At 46.8% G+C, this 21540-nt stretch overlaps 1 protein-coding gene across 1 annotated transcript; it reads left to right on the forward strand.

Moving 5' to 3' along the window:
- Positions 1-1245: 1245 nt before the first annotated feature.
- On the forward strand, positions 1246-20092 carry LOC116941168 (dual specificity tyrosine-phosphorylation-regulated kinase 2-like). The gene is made up of 13 exons (XM_032951893.2): positions 1246-1327; positions 4455-4522; positions 6089-6170; positions 9705-9853; positions 10695-10831; positions 12301-12444; positions 13344-13482; positions 14232-14313; positions 15091-15260; positions 16448-16508; positions 17108-17210; positions 17895-18110; positions 19117-20092. Exons 2-13 carry the CDS (start codon positions 4478-4480, stop codon positions 19937-19939), a joined length of 2151 nt encoding a protein of 716 aa, XP_032807784.1. The 5' UTR covers positions 1246-1327; positions 4455-4477; the 3' UTR covers positions 19940-20092.
- Positions 20093-21540: the final 1448 nt, after the last annotated feature.

Raw genomic sequence — 21540 nt, forward strand, 5'->3', positions numbered from 1 at the left:
CGTGGTCAAAATAGATGTTAAATAATGTGGGAGCCAGAGGACATCCCTGTCGCACCCCAAGGTGTACAGGGAATGGCTCTGACTCCCGGCCACGTAGTTTTACCCGGGCCCGCTCACCATCATGAAGGTCCTTAATGATCGTGAGCAGAGGGTCAGGTACTCCAAAAGCACGAAGAACGACCCAGAGCCCAGGCCTACTGATGGTATCATAGGCCTTGACCAGGTCAATAAAGCAGAGATGTAGGTCTTGTTGGAATTCCCTACACCTCTGCTGTAGCAGACGGACAGAAAATATGGCATCTGTGCAGGACCGCCCTTTCCTGAAACCGCATTGGGGCTCCGCAAGCCTCTCCTCAGCATGCCTGGCAAGGCGATGCTGAATAATCCTTGCCAGGACCTTTCCTAACACACACCGACTCAGATTCACTCACGTACACACACACACCCATCCCCGCATATCACCACTACAACCACCACCTCCTCTTGCTCCACCCCCACCACCTCCTCCACCTCCTCCTTCCTCCTCCACCTCATCAAGGCGTGAGTGGACAGTGCAAGGCGCTGGGCGATCAGGAATACTGTCACACTGCACACACACAAAGGTGACCCATACAGCCTTCAGCAGCCTGTCGGGGCAAGTGTTGTTAGTAGTAGCGAGTAGCAGCACCTATACACAGACAAAGCTCCCCCGTGTAGCCTCTAGCAGGCTGTCGGGGCAAGTGCTGTTAGTAGTAGCTAGTAACAGCACCTATACACAGACAAAGCTCCCCCGTGTAGCCTCTAACAGGCTGCCGGGCCAAGTGCTGTTAGTAGTAGCTAGTAACAGCACCTATACACAGACAAAGCTCCCCCGTGTAGTCTCTAGCAGACTGTAGCGGCAAGTGCTGTTAGTAGTAGCGAGTACCAGCAACTATACACGGACAAAGATCCCCCAGGTAGCCTCTAGCAGGCTGTCGGGGCAAGTGCTGTTAGTAGTAGCGTGTAGCAGCACCTACACACAGACAACGATCCCCCGTGTAGCCTCTAGCAGGGGCTAAGGGGACAGCTTAGCGGGGGAAGGGGGGGGGGCTAACGGGCGGTTGGGTGGGAGGGGTTGGGGGGAAGGGGGGAGGAGCTAACGGGCGTTTGAGGGGAGGGGTTGGGGGAAGGGGGGAGGAGGTAACGGGTGGTTGGGGAGGTGACGGGGGGGGGGCTAACGGATGGTGGGAGGAGAGGAGGAGCTAACGCTCGTTGGGCTACGTCACCGATGACGTGGAGGCGCCGCGTGACTTCGCCCCGCCCTTATTCGAGACGTTGGCGCGCAAGGGAGACGGCTGCTCAGTACGAGGTGAGGAGATTGTGGGGTGAGTGATGAGGGGTTTGTGGGTTCGTGGTGAGTGTGTGGGTCCGTGTTGTGGGTCCGTGTTGTGGGTTCGTGGTGAGTGTGTGGGTCCGTGTTGTGGGTTCTTGGTGAGTGTGTGGGTCCATGTTGTGAGTTCTTGGTGAGTGTGTGGGTCCGTGGTGAGGATGTGGGTTCGAGGTGAGGATGGTGGATTCGTGGTGAGGATGTAGGCCTGTAGTGTGGGTTCTTGGTGAGGATGTGGGTCCATGTTATGGGTTCTTGGTGAGGATGTGGGTCCATGTTGTGGGTTCTTGGTGAGTGTGTGGGTCCGTGGTGAGGATGTGGGTTCGAGGTGAGGATGGTGGATTCGTGGGGAGGATGTAGGCCTGTAGTGTGGGTTCTTGGTGAGGATGTGGGTCCATGTTATGGGTTCTTGGTGAGGATGTGGGTCCATGTTGTGGGTTCTTGGTGAGTGTGTGGGTCCGTGGTGAGGATGTGGGTTCGAGGTGAGGATGGTGGATTCGTGGTGAGGATGTAGGCCTGTAGTGTGGGTTCTTGGTGAGGATGTAGGCCTGTAGTGTGGGTTCTTGGTGAGGATGTGGGTCCATGTTATGGGTTCTTGGTGAGGATGTGGGTCCATATTGTGGTTTCTTGGTGAGGATGTGGGTCCATATTGTGGTTTCTTGGTGAGGGTGTGGGTCTGTGTTTTTATTTAGTTTATTTATTTGGTATAGTCCTTTGAGCCATTCGGTTATTGAATCGGGTGAACCACAACAGACAAAAAACAAAAACACGAACAAGAAAACATCTTAAAGTGACTATGTGATTGTACAAACAGAAAATCCATGAAAAAAACAGCAAAATATGCCTGAAAAAACACCGTACACCAACGATGTGTGCAAAAATCCCAGTAGCATGCAAGTCAACAACAACCACAAGAAAAACTTCGATTAAGGCCATCAGTCTAACTCCGTACTACAACAAACACACGTCCAAACTAAAAAACTTTTCGAAATCACCCAAAATTAAAGCCGTAATTGCAATGTAACAGTGATCATAGGGACTCTGGCCGATTTTTTTTGCAATAAACTACATAACATGTAACACCAAACCCTAGAGCCATAGCTGGCTGCATGAGTTACTCCACAACAACAGAAGCATCAGTCGGAGTATCAAATGTTTCAATGCACCTTTAAGATCAGCACGCTAAATAAAAATACAGATAATACTTTGCAGCATCATCCGGAGCGAAACATTTTATTTTATTTTACGCCAATGAATAGCAGTGGCAGCTTGGGGTGTACAACTCCTCTAGAGCAATTTTGAGAGAAGATCTCATTGATAGCAATTCAAGTTGCAGTTTATTGGCAATAGCATTCCAGACCCTGGGGGCATCAATAGCAAAGGCCCTTCCTCCAGTTTTTGTACGGCAATAGGGAATGTGAAGCTGGTAAATGAGCGAAGACCTGAGGTCTAATTCGTTCTTTGAAACAGAGAGGAGATCCAGCAGGTAGTCTGTGGATTTTTTTGTAAGTACATCGTGAATAAATAAGATCTGGTGCACAAGCCGTCGAACATTAAGAGATGTTAAGTTTGGCCCAATGTAGAGATCACTGTGGTGAGCACATCGGTAGGACATCTTCATAAGAAATTCAGAACATCTTGTGAATGTGATTAAAGATATTAAACTTAACCCTAATTATATTCTGGTAAGTTTTGATGTGATTTCTCTATTCACTAAGGTTCCAGTGAACGAATCGCTTAAATTACTTGATACACTAGTAAAGAATACAGGTTTACCAAAAGATATTCCGAAACTTGCTTAACCATTGTTTAAATAACACTTATTCTTATGGAGAGGGGATTTCTTTAAACAAAAGGAAGGAGCAGCAATGGCTCTCCCTTATCTCCTGCTATAGCACATTAAAACCATCTTTTTGGTTAGATATGTGGATGACACTTTGGTTGTCTGGCCACATGGTAAAGATACACTTAATTATTTTCTAAATCATCCCAATGCACAAAACTCGGCCATCCAGTTCACCGTGGAAATGGAGGTGAACAACACACTCCCGTTACTAGATATTTTGCTTGGACATGGCCTAAAGACACACACACTCACTACACACACACTACATAACTAGACACACACTACACACACCACACACTACACACACTACATAACTAGACACACTACACACACACACTACACACACACTACACTCACTACACACACACTACACACACTACACTCACTACACACACTCACTACACACACAATGTGGGGATTAAGATGCGAGTCTGTGTTGATGATGTAGGTTCATGGTTAAGATGCGAGTCCGTGTTGATGATGTGGATTCGTGGTGAAGAGGTGAGTCCGTGTTGATGTGGGTTCATGGTTAAGATGTTAGTCCGCGTTGATGACGTGGATTCGTGCCGATTGTGGGTTATTGCTGATGATGTGGGTTCATCTTGAGTGTGTGAGTCTGTATTGATGATGCGAGTCCATGATATTTATGTGGGTTCATGGTCATGATGTGAGTCCATGTTTCTGTGGATTCGTGGTGATGATGTGATTCCATGTTGATGGTATGATTCCGTGCTGAATGATGTGAGTTCGTGTTGATGTGAATCTGTGCTGATAAAGTGTACTTTTGTTAATCATGTGGGTTCATGGTGATGATGTGAGCTCGTGTTAATTATGTGAGTCCGTATTGATGATGCGAGTCCGTGTTATTGAAGTGGATTAATGCTGATGATCTGAGTCCTTGCTGATGTGGGTTAATGTTGATTATGTGAGTCCGTATTGATGATGCGAGTCCACGTTATTCATGTGGGTTCATGGTGATGATGTGAGTCCGTGTTGTTTCTGTGGATTCATGGTGATGATGTCAGTCTGTGTTGATGATGTGAGTCCGTGCTGATAACGTGAGTTCGTGTTGATGCGAGTCCGTATCGATGATGCAAGTCCATGTTATTTATGTGGGTTTATGGTGATGTATGCTAATCAGTCGGTGTTGATGATGTGAGTCCGTGCTGTGACCTGATTCGTGTTGTGGCATGGGAACCAGTTACGTCACGCACTCTCGACTCTGCGTGACCCTGTCCTCCCTCCCCCGCTCTCCACGCACAGACCCGGACGACGTGAGGAACGACATGAGCTCTGTACGCAACGCTGCTCTGCAAGTCGCCGCCATGGAGGTACGTGTAGGTCCCTCGACTCGCGCGGTGAAGTATGAAGTGAACGTGTGTTCTCCACTCCATCCGTGTGCCTGTCGCCTACCTGTCTACCTGGGTGTGCTTCTGCTTGCCTACCCATGTGGATGTGTGTGTGTTTCTATCAGAATGTCTTTCTGAGATCATGTCTGTATACCTGCCTGTCTATTTTTGTATAAACATTTAGAGCACTCTTATCTATCCACTGTTGGATGAAGGCATCCCTTCTCGAGCCACTGGCACCTCTCACAATCTAGCGATTAAATAATCTGGCCAGCGCATGCTCTGCATTCTATGAGCCTATTTCATTGCTCCATCTCGATGGCGGACGTTTTCTCAGATGCGTTCCTGCCACTCTGTTATTGGCTGTCACTTCGTTGTTATTATTCTTGACGATCAACCATCACCATCCCTTCTGGCCGTGGCGTGTCCTGGCCCAGCCGCAGCCCCACTCAGTTCTCTTAACATTTTGAATGATCCCATTAACCTGTGTGTCTTCCAATCCACGTGTTCCTCTTTCTGTCTCAATGTAAATCCAGGTGTGGCATCTTGATATCAGACAAACATTCCAATGCTGAGATTTGACATCAGAAACAGATTCTTTATTTAGACTGGAAGAATCCAGTGACCTACGAAGCTTGTTTTCACAGATGTCCAGTATGGGAGGGTCAGCAAGTTACAACAGCAAACAATCTAAAAAACGATTGGAGTGCAAATAGTAAAATGGAAAGTAAGTCAGTAACTTTAAATCAATAATTAATTATACAAGTCTTATTTATCAATAATGGGAAATCATATTTTTTGGGTCTTTTGGTAAAGTCACGTAGATAGGTTCAAATTAAAAATAAATAAACAAACGACGACGTTTCGATCACAACACAAGCGATCGTCATCAGGAGGAAAACAGAGGGGGAATGCTGCTCAAAGCAGACTGTTTTAAAGGTTTAAAATGGGTGTAGCCACGTGCCATTGGCTATGCGATTTTACATTAACATGCTAATCTCTCACATTAACATAGCCACCTCAGCGTGCTCGCCGTGGAGGTCGCTCTCCGATCTTACATTAACATGCTAATTTCTCATATTAACATCACTAGCCCCACCCACTTTGTTTATGACCCTTGGGCTACACCCATTTTAAACTTTTAAAACAGTCTGCTTTCAGCAGCTTTCCCCCTCTGTTTTCTTCCTGATGACGATCACTTGTGTTGTGATCGAAACGTCATTTTTTAGTTTTTTCTTTTATTTTTAATTTGAACCTATCTACGTGACTTTACCGAAAGACCCAAAGAATATGAATTCCTGCAGTCACGAAAGCTTTAAGTCAAGATTTAATATTGGGAAAGGCAGCAAAAACAACAACAAAACAGTCCTTAACCACACCAATATACCACATAGCCCATCAATAAACTTGCACATTAACTTTGAACTATCAGCAGGACCCTCCTAAATGTAGAGCCCAGATCTCATCGGTGCTTGCTCAGTACTCACCTACTGCACTTAACTCAACACCTTGTTGAATCCTATGTGCGGAACCTTTGTCTTTGTGTAGATGAGCAACGCTAAAGGTGGGAGAAATGGCGGGTTTTGCGACACTGCGGGTACCACCTCCATCCGGAGAAAATCACCCAAAGGTAATAATAGTCATGTGGAATGTAACAGTGGCCATGTTGCAGGGGTGATGTCAAGGTGGCCATGTTGCATGGGTGATATCAAGGTGGCCATGTTGCATGAGGAACATCATGGTGGCCATGTTGCATGGGGGGATATGTATTTTTATGCTGATTAGCAGCTGAATGACTGGTACAGTGAGAGTGATAATGTAGAGCCTAGCAGTCGCTCTTTTGGAAGCTAGAGTTTTGATTTAACTAGAACTCCCATAATCAATCTTTGGTTTTTTCAGTAAAGTCACATAGAAATAAGATAAAGAAAATTACATAATATACGACGTTTCGATTGCAACACAAGCAATCATCATCAGGTAGAGGAAACACATAACCACAGATATATATACAGACCTTAAGTAGGGGGAATTAACACAGATATACCAGGGGATACAGAGAGATGGAACATCACACTAAATCAAACAGGGTTGAGCAAAATTTGGAAACTATATAAAGCAACACAGACGGTCGGTTAAAACACAATTAACGCATGGTTTTGTTGAATACGCTGTTTCAAAGATTGTTAAATTGTAAGTTAAGTGTGAAATTTAAGATAGTGATAGAATACTTACCGTAGAGAGACCTATGGGGGGAGAGACACGCGCACAGTTAAGGAGTAAATTAACTCTGTCTCGAGGCTTTAAGAAGGCCAGACATGGAGGAGGGATGGGCTCATAGACAATGGGACACAAATTTGCATGATATAAGTTGTCAGGCACACATTTGTCAGGCACACACAGAGAGGGGGGCGCAGCAGCGCACACTTAGAGGCACCCAGGTACACAACCATAGGTAGAGACAACACAGCGACATAAATCTAATTCAAGACACAAAGGTAGACACACCAGCATAGAACACAAAGACATAGATTTCATACCTCCCCGAAGAGGTAGTTCAAACTATATTTGATGCTTTCGTGACTGCAGGAATTAATCTTTGTTTTTTTCGGTAAAGTCACGTAGAAATAAGAAAAAGAAAAAGAAAATTACATTATATACGACGTTTCGATTGCAACACCAGCAATCATCATCAGGTAGAGGAAACACATAACCACAGATATATATACAGACCTTGAGTAGGGGGAATTAACACAGATATACCAGGGGATACAGAGAGATGGAACATCACACTAAATTAAACAGGGTTTAGCAACCAAAGATTAATTCCTGCAGTCACGAAAGCATCAAATCTAGTTAGAACTCCCATATTTACTTTTTTCTCACATGATGGTTACAATAATTGTTCAATCATAGTCTACCAGACTTTCTACAAACTGATGATTATCTATGCGGTGGCCTCAGTACTGTAACAACAAAGAAACATCAATTGCCACGTAAGCTACTTTACGTGGCAGGGTGGAAGCATAATGGCAACACTCGTGTCTCACAGCAGGAAGGTCCTGGGTTTGATTCCTGATTCGAGCACCTTCCTGTGTGTAGTTGAAACATTCTTCCCCAGTTCTGAAGAACGTGAGGGAGTGAGAGTGTGTGAGTGTGTGTGTGGGCATATGGGTATCCCAGTTTCATCCCATCACTACAAAAATAACCACACAATGTACTGGCCAAAACATTCCAATCCTGAAATATTTAACTAACAAATTCCTCAACTTAGGATCACACATATCAGCACCAGCACTGCTCCCATTCTGCAAAAGATCTGCAGGAACCTCCTGAGAAGGAGTCTTGAGACTCATTAAGGCTGTCCTATGAAAAATGCACTTCGATGATAAAATATCATACTCTTTGGTTCTATTCGGTAAATTCACGTAGGTAAAAAATAAAATAACAAAAATCACGACGTTTCGGCCCCAACACAAATGGCCTTCATCAGGTGAAGGGACCGTGCTGTCATGAGGACAGCGTTGGAGTGAAAACAGCCAAGCCCAGGTCGCATCCTTTAAGCTGTGTGGGAGGAAGCAAAACGCTTTGACAAAGGAATTAGCATAAAAATTAGCATGATATACGTAGGAGGTGCATGGGCCATGATGGACCAGGAGCGGGTGGGGACCATGACGGGCCAGCAGCGGGGAGGGGGGGGAGTGGAGCGAGTGAGTGGAGTGAGGTGAGTGAGTGGAGTGAGTGAGTGGAGAGAAATAAGCAGCTGTGAAAGTTTGGGATACCACTACTTGAAATTTTTTTTACTGTACCATTGAAAATTAGTTTAATGTTTGGTTTGATTTAGAACATCTTTCCAATGATTGCTTAATTTGAAACCATCCTCTTGGTTGAAATTATGTCTGTGTTTGTAAATCTGAATTGCCTCGTGGACAAATCTCTGATAAAAACCCGTGGGTTTGCAGAGAACCTTGGTATCGGAGAAAACTATATCGTGATCACCCACAGCATTGTAACAGTGGTCAGCTACGGCAGAAGAATTCGTTCTGCCGTGTTTCAAATCTGATTTGTGCTCGCGAATTCAGTCAGAGACATGTCGCTTCGTCTCCCCGATATAGCAATCACCACAAGTGCAGCTCAATTTGTAAACCCCGGGGTACTGTAAGTCAGGAACAACATCCTTCACGGATGGGATCAGGTCACGGATTTTGTGTACTGTATTGAACCGGACCAGTATCTTGTGTTTGTTTAGAATTTTGGAGATCTTTTTAGTAATGCCTGCTATACATGGTAGTGTGATGGTTTTGACCGGAGTATCAAGTGGTTGTTTCTGTATGGAGGGAGAAACAGCTTGGCGGATGGTACGGTCAGAGTATCCGTTTCTCTTGAGGGCCTGGTGTACATGTTTTAATTCAGTGGTCAGGTGGTGTTGGTCTGAAATGCAATGTGCCCTGTGGTATAACGTTTTGATGAGAGAATTCTTTTGAGCTGGGTGGTGGTGGGAATCAGGTTTCAAGTAGGAATCTGTGTGGGTGGGTTTCCTGTAGACAGAATCCCCCAGTGAGCCATCAGGTCTCCTCTCAAACAGAACATCCAAGAATGGTAGCTTGCCATCTTTCTCCACTTCCATGGTGAATTTGATGGCGGGATGTCTAGAATTGATGTGGTGTAGGAAAAGGTTCAAAGCTGGGAGGCCATGTGGCCAAATGATGAAAGTGTCATCCACATATCTCTTCCACAGGGAAGGTCTGAGGGTGGAAGTCTGGATGGCGTCTGATTCAAATTACTCCCCCCCCCCCCCCCCCCCGCTGCTGGCCCGTCATGGTCCCCACCCGCTCCTGGTCCATCATGGCCCATGCACCTCCTACGTACATCATGCTAATTTTTATGCTAATTCTTTTGTCAAAGCGTTTTGCTTCCTCCCACACAGCTTAAAGGACGCGACCTGGACTTGGCTGTTTTCACTCCAATGCTGTCCTCATGACAGAACAGTTCCTTCACCTGATGAAGGCCACTTGTGTTGTGGCCGAAATGTCGTGATTTTTGTTATTTTATTTTTTACCTACGTGACTTTACCGAATAGAAGCAAAGAGTATGGATCCTTGCAGTCATAAAAGCTTCAAATCTAGATAAAATATACTTACAGTTATTGTGTTTCTCATGTCCACAGAAATCCTGGGTCTTATTGGCCCTCAACTAACTCGCCGAGAGAAGGCAGAACTTGCCGTCATGAAAGACATCTGGTACTTTACGTTCCACAACGATTCCCGGGGCATCAATAATTATGGCTACGACGATGAAGAGCATAATTATATTGTGGTGAGAGTCACCACAAAACACTTGCCTTTGGGCGGTCACATAACCCAGCAGTGGCAGGGTTCGTGGTTTCTTATTACACCTGAAGTATAAACCAGGGCAGCTGCCCTGATTGCTACTTCAGGCGTTATTATCATCATCATGCACAGCATCATCACGTGCAGTATCCTCACAAACTGTTTAATAACTGACTGCGTGATGACGTGCAGTGTCCTTGCACACAGCATCATCAGCCACAGTGTATGGTCTGCCAACCATACTCTTTGGTTCTATTGGGTAAAGTCACGTAGGTGAAAATAAAATAACAAAAAATCACGACGTTTCGGCCACAACACAAGCGGCCTTCATCAGATGAAGGGACGAGACTGTCTGGAGGACAGCGCTGGAGTGAGAAAAGCCACGCTTAGATCACGACCTTTAAGCTTAGCTTAAAGGCTTTTCTCACTCCAGCGCTGTCCTCCAGACAGTCTCGTCCCTTCACCTGATGAAGGCCGCTTGTGTTGTGGCCGAAACGTGATTTTTTGTTATTTTATTTTCAACTGCGTGACTTTACCCAATAGAACCAAAGAGTATGGATCCTAGCAGTCACGAAAGCTTTAAATCTAGAGTCTGCCAACCAGCCAAGCATGAAAACTCGCAGCATGATAGAGCTCTCTCTCCTATCAACATACACACACAAAGAAAATGTACCGTGCTTCAGTTAATCACAACTGTGCATCAGGTTATTAAATTGTACCCGTGACATTCCTGTCCCAACTGAGCACTGAATTAACAAGGGAGGTGAATGAGTGTTGATGATGGAGTTGGTGCCCTCACCTCTGACCTCTGTTTGATTGTCGCTCAGGACCCACATGTGCACCTCAACTACCGTTATGAGGTGCTCAAGACTATTGTGGTGGGAGGTCAAGGCCAGGTCATCGAGTGTCGTGACCACAAGACAAATAACATCGTGATCGTGAAGATGTTCGTCACACCCTTAACGTAAGGCTCCACAGAGGCACCGTAATGAGGCTATGTGTTAGTGAAACTCGTGCCTCACAGCGAGAAGTGGGCCTGGGTTCGACTCCTGAATTGGGCGCCCTCCTTTGTAGAGTTAGTATGTTCTCTATCTCTTCTGCATTGGTTCCCTCTGTGTTCTCCAGTTTCTCATGGCGAGATGTTAACTCCCTCGCCTGGTATGTAGGAGGTCGTGGGTTCAATGACACCTATATATTTGGAGTGATCTCCCCGTGGCAGCATGGATATTCTCCGGGTCCTCTAGTTTTTTACTCCACATTGAGAAACATGCGTTTAGAGTATTTGTCTGCTATAATGTAATAAGCCACTTGGTCGCTTCTGAAAAAGAGCTATATAGGTCAGTGGGCCTTACCTGGTAAAATTAAAAATAGTTTTGTTTAATAGTTTTAGTTTCTTCCTCAAGGTTAAAAAAACACGTACAGTGTAACTGGTATTGGACCAAACATCCCAATACTGAAAAATCACCTCCACATTACTCAACTACTGTGATAAATAACATTGGCGCCAACTGTGCAACTACTGCAGACTCTTGTCAGTGAAACATAGCGCCTTCCTTAGTGGTGCTCGCCTTGCACTATGAGACCCACATTCAGAGCCATAGCTCAGCTCTAGCTCAGCCTCGAACTCGCAGTCTTAGGCTCTGGCTTGAGTCACTTGGCTGCTGTTAAATATGCTTGAGCAGCTCAGCCATAGCTCGGCACAGGGTCAGCTCCTACAAAATCCTGAGCATTCCTTGGACCACGCTCGGAGCCGGCTCAAGTTAATCACAGTCACACATCAGGGAATTACTCTATTCAGGCAGCACCCCAAACTCCCTTCTCTCCCTAGCTAATTGTATCCTCTTCCCCAACCTTTCTGGAACTTTCAATGGTTCTCCACCACCAATCCTTAATTTCTTCAGTCTCTCCCAACTTGACCCCCTTATTTGCATTAAGTTTCCTCTGATGACCAATCTTCGCAGCGGCTTTTGGTTAGCCTTTGAACAAAGAGGGTCACTGCATCTCGCGCTTTCAGATGCACTTCTGTGACCATCTGGAACGCTCTTCCTTCCGATGTTAGAAAGCCACTGAAACTATGTACTTTTAAATCTAAATTGAAAACGAATTTCTTTAGAACTGCTTTTTGTGTTAAGTTTGTTGTCCTTCCCACGCATCTCCGATTAGCATGGTTGGCTATGTACAGTTCATAAGAAGTTCAGCATACATATGCAGAATCCTATTTTAATGGCTCTCTACCTTCAAATCCGATTGCGTGCCATATGTCGGCCACTTTCCCTGTGATAGCTCCTCGGTAATGAAAGTTGAGCACTTCAAACTCACAAAGTCGTTAGACCCAGTGAATGTATATGTATATATTTATTTCCGAATAGGCTTTACTTCTGGGCATCCTTTACACAAGTCTAAGTGAGTAACTTGTGGACTTCCTCTGTGCAGCTCCACGGATAAAATATTGGAGATGGGGCTCAAGAGGGCTATGAAACGTCAACGCAAAGACTATAACCAGAACTCCAATGTCGTCAAAGTCCTGGATGATTTCACTTTCAGAGGGCACTACTGCATCGTGCTGGAGCTGTTGAAGTACGTACTGCATATTCCTCCGTAGCGTGGTTACTTTTGATACTTGTGCCATCGACACATTGTAATACCGTGGCGCTGCCATGTGTCTAGGAAGCTCAACCAGGACACACGCGTGGTTGCACTGGAGGCCCCTCTTTTCTCTATCAACCCTTCCCCTGTTCACCTAGCCACACCCCATTCCATAAGCAGGGTGATGACAGCGCAGTGGTGACGCTCATACCTCTCGGCGAGAAGGGCCTTGGTTCGATTCTCAACTCGGGTGCTTTTCTGTGTTTAGTTTGTGTCTTCCCCGCTGTTCTGCAGAATATGAGTAAGGGAGCAGTAGTGTAACAATTAGCATGCTGCACTACAAACCTAGTGACCCAGGTTCAATTCCCACTCACGGCCAACACCAGTGACGATTATCTGAACCGGTCCTGGGCCTCCCCTAGGTCTCAGCCTAAAATAAGTAGGGATGTGCGAGATGCACACACCCTGCTCCCATCCCCCAGCTAAGATCAAGTCTACTTCAATCACTGTCACTACCCCTATCACTACCCTTTCTGCTAGGACCAGGCTGTCCCCAACCCCTACCAATATCATTATCTCTATCACTACCCCTACAGCTACAACCAGGCGTATCACAACCCCTCAACCTGTCGCATGTTGTCCTGTCGCCATAACCACACCACCACTTTTAACAATCCCACTCTTTATCTAAACCACAATGACAGCATGTACAATTTTTACAAATGCTGGCATGTGCCTTGGAATAAGGTGCAAATAAAGAATAATAATATTTGTCGTGAACTTGCATGGACAATAATATTATTGTCCTTATCAGAATCAGCGTAGCATTGCAGGATGGTACTGATGCTGCATCATCGTTGTTGTTGCTGCTGCCACTGCCTCTCTCACAGGGAGAGTCTCCAGCAAGTGATTGAAGAAGCAGGGCTCCGGGGCTTGGATATGGCGTTGATTAAAGCATACACCAGGGAAATCCTCACATTCCTGAAGCATATGGAGTTAAAGGAGGCCGTCCACGCAGCCATCAGGCCAGTAAGTGAACATGGTGTTCAACGTGTCTTTGGCGAAGAGTCGTGTTGTACCTGAGAGAAAAACGGCCATCACAAGGTTAATGTGTTATGCCCGTCTGTCTATCTGGAAGGAGGCAGGGTCACAGTAAAACTGGTGAAGATGATCCGGTATAAATTAGACTTTGGTGAAGAGGCATGTCTCTATTGGGGACTCACCACAGAGAAAACTGGCGACATTGATCACGGCGTTGGCCAAAACTTGGGAGACATGAACCGGAGCTAAAACGACAATTTGCAAAATATACGAAATACGTGTTTTGACCTGTTGGTTGCCCGTTAGCTTCGATGCTGCGAATGGAAAACTATGAAAGGCAAATGCATGGTGGAAAACGTCACGAAATCCATGCGCGTTATCGGTGATTTTTCGGGACTCATAAAGAGGCACTCGTACAGCTGTGAACTTCGTTCAGCTCTACTATTGGAGCAACGGGGATCAGTAGTCGATAGCGCCATCCCCTTTTCGATAATGTCTCAGAGCTATTAACACGCAATAAGCCACTCGCATCTCTCATCTTAACGAACGTGAAAGGGGTACCCCCAGTGATAGCTGTCAGAAAACAGCGATTGTCACTGAGACTAATGCTTGGCAAGAGCGCGCCACCTCTTCTGATTACCCTGTTTAATATGTATTGTGGTACATGATCGATCCACTGCTGGCTGAATTCTATCAACATAACCTCTGAGTGTGAATCCCATCTGCCTCTCTTCTAGAACAACATCATGGTCAAAGACACCGTGGCTGGCACCATTAGGATCATGAATTTTAAAACCAGCTTTATTGTGGGAAGTCAACGTGAGTAACCTCATCTGTGTGTGAGTGTCTGTGTGTGAGTAGCCAAAATGCCCAGCCACCACATCCCCAGGCAGCTTTTGATCAGCCAGATAAATAGGGCTAAACGGGTGTGGCACGGGCTAGAGAACAGATTGGCTGATGTGGTACAGAAGGATGTGGAGCTGATTGAACTTGCCAATGACTTTTACCAGCAGTGCCAAGATCAGCCTCTATGGAGGAGGCTTGTGAGGGACCCTGCTGGGTAGTTGGAGGCAGTTGCCCTCACAACATTGAGCGGAGCGCCGGGCGGTTAAAATGTAATGAGTTGGCACAGTGGAGAGCACAGTTGGTGCATCTGCCAGTTATCTCAGTCAGTCAACCCATGGCACCTGGGTCTGTTCCGTGACCACTTACCAGTGGGCCTTTGACACTTCACGTCTTCAAAATACACCTAGCATGGGACAAGTACCATGTTGACGTCACCACCACTTAGTGGTGAATGGCGGTTGTTGTGAATGTGCATACCTATGTCTGTCTGTGTATGTGTCTGTGTTTGAGTGTCTGCGTGTGTCTGTTGTGTATGGGGGTCTATGTCTGTCTTTGTGTGAGTATCTGTGTGTCTGTGTGTGGGTATCTGAGTGCGAGTATCTGTGTGTCTGTGTGTGGGTATCTGAGTGTGAGCATCTGTGTATGAGTGTCTGTGTGTGAGTATCTATGTGACTGTGCATGTGTGATGACGATGCTGTTAAAGGCTAAGTGAGCACAGTGCATGCATTTTTTGTTGTTGTGATTGTGCAGCCAGACATGGTGATGCCCTGCCATACATAGCTCCGGAGATGTTGCTGGGCTATGATTTAACCTGCACTGCCGACATTTGGTCACTGGGCTGCATAGTAGCAGAGATGGCCACTGGAAAGAAATTATTCCAGCCCAACAACGAAGACGATTTTCTTCTGTCCTGCATGGAGGTATTTCGCACATAATATCCGCTCGTGGGTTAGGGGGGCCATATGGTGATTTGGCGAATTATAGCTGTTGTGTGTCGTGTGCGTGTTTACACGTGTGTGTGTGTACATGTGTGTACACGGTAGTGTAGCGGTTAACACGGTGCGCTACGAACCGGGAGACCCAAGTTCGATACCGGCTTACAGTCAACACCAGTGACGATTATCTGAACCGGTCCTGGGCCTCCCCTAGGTTGACTCAGCCTCCAATGAGTACCTGGTGCATTGTGTTAACATCACCACTAGGGAGACAAAGGCGGCCGGGCATGGTGTTGGCCACCCACCCCCCTCGTGTGGCGTGTCAGCCTTCAGAGGTGCTACTCGCTAACATCACTTGCCCCAAGTCTGTTTAGGTTATACGGGGAATCTTTGTCTTGTACATGTGTGTACACGTGTTTGTCTTTGCTTGTCTTGTCTATGTGTGTGACCAAAAGTATGTTAAGGCTATATGGGGGATATTTGTCTTTGCCTATGTGTATAGAATGTGTGGTGCAGTGGTTAACGCACCGCACTGTGCTACGAACGCAGCAGAGACCCGAGTTTGATTCCCACTCATGGCCACTGCCACCACCAGCACCGGTGGAAGCAATTGATCCTCATGGCGGTACACCAGGGTACCAAATAATACAAAATGGCCGAGGCAATTAAATATTTTATTTCTGGGACACTATTTTTTACAGGGGTGTACTTAACTCCGCAACTATGATACCAATGAACCCGAAATCAGTGCTACTCCGCGATGTCGAAACGCCAAACATTAGCATAAAAAAATCCATTCTCGAAAAATGCAACTTTTAATAGTGCATCGTGTACAGCTTGTTGAGATGAGTCAATTGCCGCATCGCCCACCATCACCAGACTCAAAATTATTGCATTACGGACATTATGCGAGAACCAGGGTACTATGGTACCCCGGGGTACTGCCATAAAGTTAAATGATCTGAACTGGTCCCTAGGCCTCTCCGAGATCAACTCAGCTTCAAATAAGTACCTAGTTTGGTGTGTGAAGTACCTGGGGCGATGTGATCAACCATGCCCTTGTGTGCCACAGTTCCAGCCTCAATACATGCTGCTACTTGCTTACAGCACTTGCCCCAACAGTCTACTAAGGCTTTATGATTGACCTCTGTCTTTGTCTGAACTGTGTGCAGAGGCTGGGTATGCCCCCAAGAAACTTCATACATGCCGCTCCTTACGGATTGATATACTTTGGTAAGTTAAAAGGGGTGGCTTGGAGCTGTTATTGCGTAATTCCAACAGAGTGATTTGCAGTGATGTTTTTTTTCTGAGTAGGAGGGTTGGTAGGTGGATGGGTAGGCGTGGGTGGGGGGCGAGGGGGTGGCAGGGATAAGTGGGTGGTTAGGTGGGTGAGTAGGTGAATGAGTCCGGCAAAACAACACCATACCTCAAAGGTGGTACCGGTCGGTAGCGCTGTGGTAAGCAATGCCAACGGAGGGAAGGTCCATTTCAATATGCTATTCCCCTCATGGGGCTCATAGCCACCACTGAGGCCAATGTGTGATAGGGGCTGGTAACCCCTCCACCTTCAATTTAATTACCACAGCCAGTCATCTCAGTCAGTCTGTCCCATGACCTGCCAGTGGGCTTTTGACACTTCAGGTGGTCTTAAAGCGCACATAGCCTGGTACAAGCGCCATGGTGATGTCACTGCCACTTAGTGGCGAATGGCGGTTGTTGTTGTTGTTGAGTAGGCCGTGGAGGGGATGGGTAGGTAGGTGAGTGGGTGGGTAGGTGGGTGATGTGGTTTGTAACTGTATATCTCTCTCTTCCGCTGTGCATGGCTCCTGCAGGTGGTTGGAAAAAACCATACAACCTGCCGGGGAGCTTCCCACTACGCTCTGTGCTCAAGAGCCAGGACACGGAGTTTTTGGACTTTATCAGCCTCTGCCTCCAGTAAGAACTGCCCCCCTCTCCCTCTTCCATCTTCCCCCTGCTGCCCCCCACGAGGATTCCCCATCACTCAATCTCCTCCAAATGATTGGTGATTACTCTCCATCGATCACCAACTCCACCCTCTCATTCTTACTCATCACCTCCTGGGCCCAGAGTTGGTGGACTGTGTCCATTGTTGCCTACAGTAGATACAGTAAGACAACCTCCCGCCTGCCCATCCCTCTCTCCCACGCCTCCCCACAAGGATACTCATATCAGTCACTCTCCTTCAAGTGATCGTTAGAGAGACTAGACCCACATTTTCTTCTTCCTCTTCGTCGGATCCGAAAGTCCAAAATTTTAATCACATAACTCTACAACATGTGGAGAATGTGGTACGTCAGGGCCACGTTGTCACCGCTGAGCCGTGTCACAGAAGAGGTGGAGCTGATGTGGTACAAGAGGATGTAAAGCTGAGTGAACCTGCCGATGACCTGTACCAGCAGTGTCAAGATCGGTGTCTGTGGAGGAGGCCCATGAAAGATGCTACTGGGCAGTGGCAGGCTAGGTGCATTTTTAGGCTACTGGGCAGTGGAGTACTCCCCGCTGCTGGTGAGAATTCCTGGACCTCGTGGAAGAAGGGAAGGATCGTAAATCCTTGAAACGTGCCTCTCACCACGTGTGCCCCCGCGTGTCTCTCAACAGATGGGATCCAAACCTTCGGATGACTCCCACTCAGGCGCTCGCACACAGCTGGCTTCAGAACACGGCTGAGGTCCATGATCAAGGGGCAGACACGGCTACCACCAGCACGACCATTACCACCACCGCTGCTAGCAGTGTGCAGGGCCTGATCGTGCTGAGATCCAGAGAAGAGGGCTCCGGAGAATACGATGCAAAGTCTGGAGCCGCTGAGCCACGGTAAGCAACTCTGCATGTGTCCTGCGTATGTGTTTATTATTTTGTATCATTATTACTACGCTTGTTTACCCAGGATGTACATAATTGAGTCTCAAAACAAAATAATCAAGAGGGCCCTGCCAAGTTTTGTTTGAAATAGGGAACAAAGTTGCTTTGTGTGATCCTAATTGAGTGCTTTAGAGGTCGATTTTGGTCCAAGACCAGTTGTATTGTATTTGTGGGTTCAGTTTCGGGGAAGAAGCTGCTGAACCCAGAGGAAACCCATGCAGAACGGGAGAACACAAGTGTATTCCAGCCTACCCCACGTGTACATTCAGCTGTAGACCGATTTATTTTCCATAATTGGTTTCTGGGTGAGCCCACATAACCATGCGGCCATATCTTCATCATCTAACCCTTCATTCACCGTAAAATGCGTTGAGGTGCGAGATGTGATATGTAAGTGCCTCATTGCGTTGTAAAGCACTCTGAGATGCCATCGAAGTCAAGATGGGCAGCTTTATCTAACACGAATCACCATCAGATATTTTTACAACAATCGTGCGTGGGTGATGCGGCCCAGCGGCAGCACTCTTGACGTTCTGCCATGGTTATTATTGCCATGGCGGGACGTCAAGACATGATGCACCCTCTCCTTTGCAGTGGATGTTGAAGATCTCCCCTAATTTCGTTCAAAACGAGTAGGCCATTGTGTGCCAGGGGTCATATTTGCCCCAATTAGAATATATCATAATAACAAAAAGAAATCATGACAAATGACTTAGTTGGATTTACAAAACAACGCTACCTGCTACTGTGACACTACAGCAGACTGTATGAGACAGTGGCACATTCCTTAATGATAATCTTGTCTCATCAGAATGACAGCTCTGACATCAAATGTACTCAATTTTTTTCATTGTTATTAAGCTCGGTTTAATCTGCCACACCAACGGGAGATGGGGAGGTGACTGCAATCTCTGCCATAGCAAAAAGGTGGAGTCGTGTCGTGCGTGTGTCTTCACAGAGTGAAACCGGTGCAGCCCACCTCCTCACTTGCCCAGGCCTCTGAAGAGGAAACAGAGGTGGTGGAAAATGAGGGAGAGCAAAAGACGGAGGTAGAGGAGGAAGAGAATACAGAGGAGCAGGATGAGGAGACGGACGAGGAGACGGACGAGCAGACGGACGAGGAGACGGACGAGGAGACGGACGAGGAGACGGATGAGGAGACGGACGAGGAGACGGACGAGGAGATGGACGAGGAGATGGATAAGGGGGGAAATATGGTGGAGGAAGAGAAGATGGTGGTGGAGGAGATGATGGTGCAGGAGGTTGAGAAGTTAGAGGAGAATGAGGTGAAGGTGAAGATGAGAGAAGAAAAGACGGATGTGGAGGAGGAAGAGAATACGGAGGAGCAGGATGAGGAGACGGATGAAGAGACGGAGGAGACGGAGGAGACGGAGGAGACGGGCAAGGGGGGAAATATGGTGCAGGAAGAAAAGATGGTGGTGGAGGAGATGATGGTGCAGGAGGTTGAGAAGTTAGAGAATGAGGTGAAGATGGGAAAGGAAAAGATGGACGGGGAGGAGGAAGAAGATATGGAGAAGGAGACAGAGGAGATGGAGGAGCCGGAAGAGGAGGAGCCGGAAGAGGAGGAGCCGGAGGAGGAGGAGGACAAGGGGGGAAATATGGTGGTGGAGGAGATGATGGTGCAGGTGTTTGAGAAGTTGGAGGAGGAAAAGGAGATGAAGGAAATGAATAAGAAGCGAGGCAGCATGGCTCGTGTGGGGAGAGCAATACGCTCACTCCTCCGATGCGTGCTACTGTGCGGTGGCCGGTCCACACCATAGTAGGGGTGGTGGTAGTGGTGGTGGTGCATTGGTGTAAACCACGACTGCCATCACCACACCACCCACCCTCCCTCCGTGATACATATTTTTAGTCTATTGCTGTACATATTTCCTTGGATACAATGCATTTAATAAACCGTCCTAATTTATTCATATTTTTGTTCAGAGTTACGTTATTGTTTTACTTGTGGTGTGGTCAGTGGATATTGTTTGGTGGATTAAACCGAGACGAGAATTTATTGGAAAATCTGTGGCTTCTAGATTTGAAGCTTTCGTGACTGCAAGGATTCATAATCTTTGGTTTTATTCGGTAAAGTCACGTAGATAAAATAAAACAAAATAAAACAATTAAATCACGACGTTTTGGAGGCAACACAAGCTTCTGTCTTCAGGTGGAAAAGTTCTAACAGATGGGTAAAAATCCTCCCCGTAGAGGTTATTAATTCTAGATTTGAAGCTTTCGTGACTGCAAGGATTCATACTCTGGTTTTATTCGGTAAAGTCACGTAGATAAAATAAAACAAAATAAAACAATTAAATCACGACGTTTTGGAGGCAACACAAGCTTCTGTCTTCAGGTGGAAAAGTTCTAACAGATAGGTGAAAATCCTCTCCGTAGAGGTTATTAATTCTAGATTTGAAGCTTTTGTGACTGCAAGGATTCATACTCTTTGGTTTTATTCGGTAAAGTCACGTAGATAAAATAAAACAAAATAAAAGAAAACAGGTGAAAATCCTCCCCGTAAAGGATCTTTATCTTAAGACACGACCCATACATCCAAGCTACAACCATCAGCTACAGGAGACTGCGACCAGCGACAGAAGATGACCAGCTACAGAAGATAACCATCAGCTACAGAAGACAACTGCCAGCTACAGAAGTGGTCTGCGACGGGCAATCTCTGGGGCATGACTTTTATAGCGAGTACCAGCTCCCACGTGCAGCTGTAGCTCGAGTTGAACTGGCGAGCGGCATCAAGCAATCAGCCTCGAGAAAGGGCGGAAAGAGCCAAGCATCAACCAAGCCAGCATCGCAGAGAACCAGCTGCACGCGCAATCGGCACCGCCAGAGAGCACGGAGCAGGAGAGAGCACGCCGCGCCACCAGCGTCACCAAGCAAGGGTGTCAATTGCCAGCGGACAAGCTGCGGGCGCTATCTGACGACGGGATCATCGCGCACCGACAGAAACTGTGGCCGCCCGTGAGAAAGAGGGAGAGCCAAGCTGTTAGTATGATCTGCCCACACTCACACATTACAACGCAAATAATTGATCAAGGAGACAAACCACCACACCCACATGAACACATACCCGGACTAATAATAAGAAGACTAATGATAAAGTGCGTCAAATATCAACTGATCGTGAAAATCATTGCTGCCCGTCGAGTTACATGAATACGATTGTTAGAAGTATTTTAGTCATTCGTTTTCGTTAATTGCATCATCTTGCCAATGAATTAACGGAGCGCCGGAGCCACGGGGAGAGGACGCCGTCATCGCTGCGGGGGCTGGCGGGGGAAGCCCGGGCATGCGGGCCACGCGGTGGGGCCGCCATTTCGGTGGCTGGCAGGGACGTTGTTCCCACCAAAACGCCGTTCCC

This window comes from Petromyzon marinus, chromosome 11 (genome assembly GCF_048934315.1).
Source record: "Petromyzon marinus isolate PM22_M1 ecotype Great Lakes invasive population chromosome 11, UKy_Petmar_22M1.pri1.0, whole genome shotgun sequence".
In the NCBI taxonomy this organism is placed as follows: domain Eukaryota; kingdom Metazoa; phylum Chordata; class Hyperoartia; order Petromyzontiformes; family Petromyzontidae; genus Petromyzon; species Petromyzon marinus.

Bases quoted from the DNA above. Each gene is read 5' to 3' on its own strand.
- LOC116941168 (XM_032951893.2), top strand. From the start codon at position 4,478: ATGAGCTCTGTACGCAACGCTGCTCTGCAAGTCGCCGCCATGGAG. The intron at 15,261-16,447 runs GTATTTCGCACA...AACTGTGTGCAG, and splicing joins TTCTTCTGTCCTGCATGGAG to AGGCTGGGTATGCCCCCAAG. The intron at 17,211-17,894 runs GTAAGAACTGCC...GTCTCTCAACAG, and splicing joins TTTATCAGCCTCTGCCTCCA to ATGGGATCCAAACCTTCGGA.